The sequence below is a fragment of the Tasmannia lanceolata genome, unplaced genomic scaffold (assembly GCF_043159265.1).
Source record: "Tasmannia lanceolata isolate RefF3 unplaced genomic scaffold, GAP_Taslan_0.1 ptg000019l, whole genome shotgun sequence".
NCBI classification, from domain to species: Eukaryota; Viridiplantae; Streptophyta; class Magnoliopsida; order Canellales; family Winteraceae; genus Tasmannia; species Tasmannia lanceolata.
Window position 1 is genome coordinate 12,963,539 of NW_027518696.1, and position 5,399 is coordinate 12,968,937.

The window sequence follows — 5,399 nt, forward strand, 5'->3', positions numbered from 1 at the left end:
AAACACGGTATCAAGAGGAGGAAAATTAACTCATATAGGCAGTCTAGGGAAACATTCCTATTTACCAATTATCTCTTTTCAAATGCCCCACTAGTGTTGTAAAGAGAATAGAACAAATTCAAAGAAGATTCCTATGGGGAGGTTTATATGAGAATCGAGTCATTCCATTAGTGAGATGGGAGGAGGTTTGCAAACCTTGCGAGGCAGGTGAGCTAGCGATTAGGAGGATTAAAGAAGTAAATTAATCGTTGCTAGGCAAATGGTTGTGGAGATATGGAAAGAAGAATCACAGCGTTGGTATAAAGTTATTGATAGCAAATTTAGGTCTTTAGCGGGGCAGTGGGAATTTGATGACCGGTTCAGTAAGATAGGTCACTCTCTGTGGAGAGGCATTTTATTGTTTCTGCACTCGTTTCGAGATGGTAATAGGTTTGGCGTCCATTATGGTGATCGTGTGACATTTTGGTCTGATAAGTGGTGTTCTCCCTTTTCCTTGAAGGACTTCTTTCCAGATTTGTTTGTCATCTCTTCTTCTAAAGAGGCCCTAGTAAAGGATTTCTTCAAAAGGAGGGAGGACAAGGTTGTGTGGTCTCCAGATTTTAGGTGCAACTTCTCTAACAGGGAGTTTCTAGTGGTAACAAGGTTTTTTTGAGATATTAGAGGGGTGTTATCTGAAGCGAGTCAGCTCTAATTAAAGGGTATGGATCTGGAATACTTTAGGGGAGTTCCCCGCCAAATCTTTCTACATGCACCTCGTGGCTTGTCATGTGATCCTTAAAATTAATAGGGTTTGGTCCATCTTAGACCCTCCTCGAGTTTGTGTCTTTGGTTGGGCTGTCATTCGTGAGCATATACAAACTCTGGATTTTCCGAGAAAGTGGGGGATGTTGATTGTTGATCACTGCACTCTGTGTATTCTAGATGGGCAAACAGTGAACCACTTATTTATTCATTCTTCCATGGCTTGGAAGGTTTGGAGTAGAGTTTGGGTAGATTTGGCCTTTCTTGGGTCTTCCCTGATACTCTTATCGATGCCTCAGATTGTTGGCAATTTGTTCCTTAGCGCAGAATAGGGAAGATCTTATGGAATATTTCCTTTCTCGCAATAATTTGGGTGTTGTGGAATGAGAGAAATGCTAGAATATTCAAAGGGGTTGCGAGGAGTGCTTCATGGTTATCTACAAAGATGTTGGCTTTGTCTATCTGTTGGGTTAAGTCCATTCCTAGCTTTAAGTTTGTTCCTACTTACGAATTATGGAATCAGTGCCTCAGTGGCGCAAAGCTTGTTTTAGCTTAGAGATGAGACCAACGTTGGTTCAGGTTTTGGAGCCTCCCGATAGTGTTTTTTTAAAGCTTAAGTTCAATGGATCTAGCTTTGGCAACCCGGGACCGACAGGCATTGGAGGAGCTACGTGTCCTGAGTTATGAAGGTGGTGTGGTTATGTGGCCATTCTTAGGTCCTATTGGTATGGCAGACTCTAATGAGGCGGAGGTGCACACAATTCTTCAAGGGATATTTTCCATCGAGTTACACAGTTAAAAAAACCAACTCGTATTTTTCAAAAGGTACAATACGGCCCACTCTATAGCACGGTCCAAACCGTGCCCCGAAAATCATTTCCATAGGATGATCCTAACCCTCCGATCACAAACCGTCCATTTGTGCCCCGAAAATCATTTCCATAGGACGATCGGAGGGTTAGCATCATCCTATGGAAATGATTTTTGGGGAACAGCCTCTTTACATTGTGGCCTAATAAAATGGACGGTTTTCATCGTACTATAGAGTGGCCATACCGTTCTTTTTTTTTAAAAAAAAAAAACAATCTCGAAGAAATTGTTAAAGGGAAATGATATATCCACACATTTCGTTTGTCCTTTCAGAAAAATAAAGGCGGAGAAAATGAAATACAACCATTTTTAGGAAAAGACAAATAGAAGGGTTGGAAATGGCGAAATGGTTGAAAAGGTGTGGGAATATCATTTCCCCTTCGAGATGCTGGAGCTTCTTATAATATACCGGCGAGTGGCGAGCACATAAAGAGAGTGGGAAAAGGCTAAAGAGGTGCCGAGTCTCTCTTTTCTTCGATGGCGCTCCTAACCAGACGAAGCCTCGCTTCTTTCCTATACAGAACGCTATCTTCTCCAAAGCCCCAACTCAATTCCCGCTCCCGTTTCGCATTTGCAGCTTTCGAGACTCAGCATCTTTCTCCTCCCGAGTCAAGGAGAATCCCAACTCGGTCAAAAACATCCGGGTCGGGATACTCGCCCTTGAACGATCCTTCTCCGAACTGGAGCAACAGACCTCCAAAGGAAACCATCCTTCTCGATGGGTGTGACTACGAGCACTGGCTCATTGTGTTGGAGTTTCCCGAAAACCCTAAACCCTCCGAGGACGAGATGATCTCTGCCTATGTCAAAACTCTCACTGCAGTTGTAGGGAGGTATTAATGCTTCTTCTTCTTCTCCTTCCCTTTCCTCTCATTGTGTTTCATGCCTAGATGGGTTCCACTTAAGTAGAGTAAATTAGTTTACATTGTGCTATGTTTTTCTCTAGTTGTTTGGAATGGATAGGAGTGTTAAAGATAAGGATTACCTAGATTCGCTTGGGTAGGAGTTTTAGAGGAAATGGTCTTTTTTTTTTTTTTAAAGTCAAGGAAGAAATTTGTTCAAAAGAAAGAGTGACTGATCCTTCCCTCAAAGTGGGTCAAGAGACTGATCTTCCCTTTAAGAAGATCTGTCTATTTCTCTGTGATATTGTATATTATTGTGGTGTATATGGGGTCGATAGAGTGTAGTTATTATGTGGTTATGATTATGTAGTTTAGGCTTGAGGGGGTTAGTTATTGGTGATGTGTCTTGTAAGTAGGTTGGATGGGCTTGTGATGTGATACTATCTTTTGCTTGTATTTAAGTACTAGTATTTCAACGAAAAAAGAGAGTAGAATTTTACAGCAGAGAAGAAAACTTTGTTTTCAGAAGAGTCATGTTTCCTCTCGAATTGAACGGTTAGGAGGTCCAGTTGCTTTGAATTAACATCCCCCACCCCCCCTCCCTCGCTCTTTTTCTGTATTTTTCCTTGTTTATTTCTGTTACGGCCAATTATGCATTGTCTTTCGTTTTGATCTTTTTATCCCTGTTATGATTCTGGGCTTATCAGCGAGGAGGAGGCGAAGAAGAAGATTTACTCAGTGTGCACAACGACGTATACAGGTTTTGGAGCATTGATATCCGAAGAGCTTTCTTACAAAGTTAAAGGTACGGCCTCCAGATTTTTTTTTTCAGATTTTTTTTCTCTCTGTTGGTTGGTAAGGTGGGATTGGTTATGCAACAGTGGTATCACAATCAGTACAGACAGATTAGTGTTGATTTTGAGTAGATAATTTCCATTTTCAAGTGCTGAAATAAGTTCTGGTGTTCGCAGTTATTTATTTTTGGGGCTATGTTTTTTTTTTTTGACATACATTTTTATGTATTTTTGGGGGGATGAACAGAGCAACCTGGGGTTCTTTGGGTCCTGCCTGATTCTTATCTTGATGTGCCCAACAAGGATTATGGAGGTTGGTATTGCTGAAATATTTTAAAAGACAGAAAAATTATTTCCTTGATGGGTTTTCTTCACATATCCTATTCTTATTATGAATTACTGATCAAATGATTTTTTTGTCTTTATTTTCCTCAAATTTTTTAGGGGATCTATTTGTCGACGGTAAAGTCATCCATAGACCACAGTTTTATTTTAACGAGAGGCAGCAATCTAGGAACAGACCTCGTCCACGATATGATAGGCGGCGGGAGACAATGCAGGTTGAAAGAAGAGAACCAATGCAAAGAGATAGTTGGGCTCAACAACGGAGAGATCCTGTCTCACAGCCTATGCCAAATCAGGGAGAGGTTCATGGAACAATGCCAGATAATTCTCAACCTGGGTATCCGAGTGGAGTGCCTAGAGAAGTAAACTAAGGTCTGCTGGAACTGTAATGACTGAATTGTTGGGCAAGGACTCATGCAACTCGTGTTACATATTAGTATGAATGAACATATATATGAAATCTTACCAATGTCTTCTCGGGCAGTTAGGAAAAATTAAAGTTATGTTTGTCTTCTCTTTTTACTAGGAGAATTATTTTTAAATATGACTTCAATTTCAATGTTTTTTTAATATCATTTTCAATTTTAATGCAGTGGGGTAAAGATAATGAAATATGGTTCTTAATGTTTTCCATATTCACTATGTGTATCTGATATTGGTAAAATGACAATGACCCATGAAACATAATTTGTCTGTGCACTTCCTCTTTAATATACTTAATAGTTATTTATAACATTGTGCCAAACTGTTAATCCATGTCTGTCTTTATTGTAGATGTTTTTTTAGTAGTTCATGATTTTCTTGTGGTGCTTTTTATTCATGTAAGATTGTTTGCATTAGACAGAAAAAAAGGTACAAAATGTGTCAATTTGTTGAAAATCATGATTGAAAACGTGAGATTGATGTCGGGAAAATGATGCTTGCTGAATTTAGCCTATTATGTTGGTAGAAATGGGCAACAACCACTTAACTGAACTTCACATCACTTTTTGGACTTTACACTTGTTACTTGAAAGTGGTTTCTAAGAGAAATTGCTGGGCATCTTTGTTTGCGCCGAACCTTTCCTTCTATGTAGATTGTTCTGATCTTCCTTCTATTTTCTTTTCATCTTTGGGTCACAGGTGGCTAGTCACACAGTTCTTTTGGTTAGATTATCCCCCATTTCAGCTGAAAGTATAAGTCATCAATTCAATTTCCTCCGTTGAGGGCCAGTATTTGAACGCATTGATGTAGAGAAATTTGACTCAAGTCTCCAGATTTTTAATCATAGCAGTAAGGACAAGGGTTACAGTTTAAGTTTGGAGGCTAGTTAAAGCAGCAAATCTGCAGATTAAGTGCTAGCTAAGACTAACTAGGGCTCTTATTCACTTAAAACTTGCACTCTTCAATTGACTAAACATAAGGACTCTCCCACTTAAAATTTACATAATGCACGACGAGCCCCACTTTTTGAGAGTTATTCACTCGAGTAAAATGACTCGAATATCATTCTAAGCCTAGATAAAAGACTCTTTTAACCCTCTTGATGTGCCTCATCTTCCTAGTCAAGTCCATGTTTCTCATGAAGGATGGACCCTCATCATTAGGCCTGTCCTTCTTTTTTTTTTGAACGGCGCGGTTGTCCTTTCTATGGATCTTGAGGTCTTCAACTTACCTAGGCCTTAGAACAATTTGTTTACCATTGACATGAAATAGTAGGTATTGGGTTCCCCACAATGATACTTATACTGGCCATGCATCAAAGAACGCCCAAGAAGAATGTGTGTAACATTCATGGGTATAAAATCACACCAAATTGAATCCTTG

At 39.6% G+C, this 5,399-nt stretch overlaps 1 protein-coding gene across 1 annotated transcript; it reads left to right on the forward strand.

The window, feature by feature from the left end:
• The first annotated feature begins 2,027 nt into the window (after positions 1–2,027).
• On the forward strand, positions 2,028–4,134 carry LOC143852731 (multiple organellar RNA editing factor 3, mitochondrial-like). Its single transcript, XM_077362302.1, has 4 exons — positions 2,028–2,444; positions 3,161–3,258; positions 3,495–3,560; positions 3,692–4,134. The coding sequence occupies exons 1-4, from the start codon at positions 2,089–2,091 to the stop codon at positions 3,961–3,963; spliced, it is 792 nt and encodes a 263-aa protein (XP_077218417.1). The 5' UTR covers positions 2,028–2,088; the 3' UTR covers positions 3,964–4,134.
• The last annotated feature ends 1,265 nt before the right edge of the window (positions 4,135–5,399 follow it).

Bases quoted from the DNA above. Each gene is read 5' to 3' on its own strand.
- LOC143852731 (XM_077362302.1), top strand. From the start codon at position 2,089: ATGGCGCTCCTAACCAGACGAAGCCTCGCTTCTTTCCTATACAGAACG. The intron at 2,445-3,160 runs GTATTAATGCTT...TGGGCTTATCAG, and splicing joins CTCACTGCAGTTGTAGGGAG to CGAGGAGGAGGCGAAGAAGA. The intron at 3,259-3,494 runs GTACGGCCTCCA...GGGGATGAACAG, and splicing joins GCTTTCTTACAAAGTTAAAG to AGCAACCTGGGGTTCTTTGG.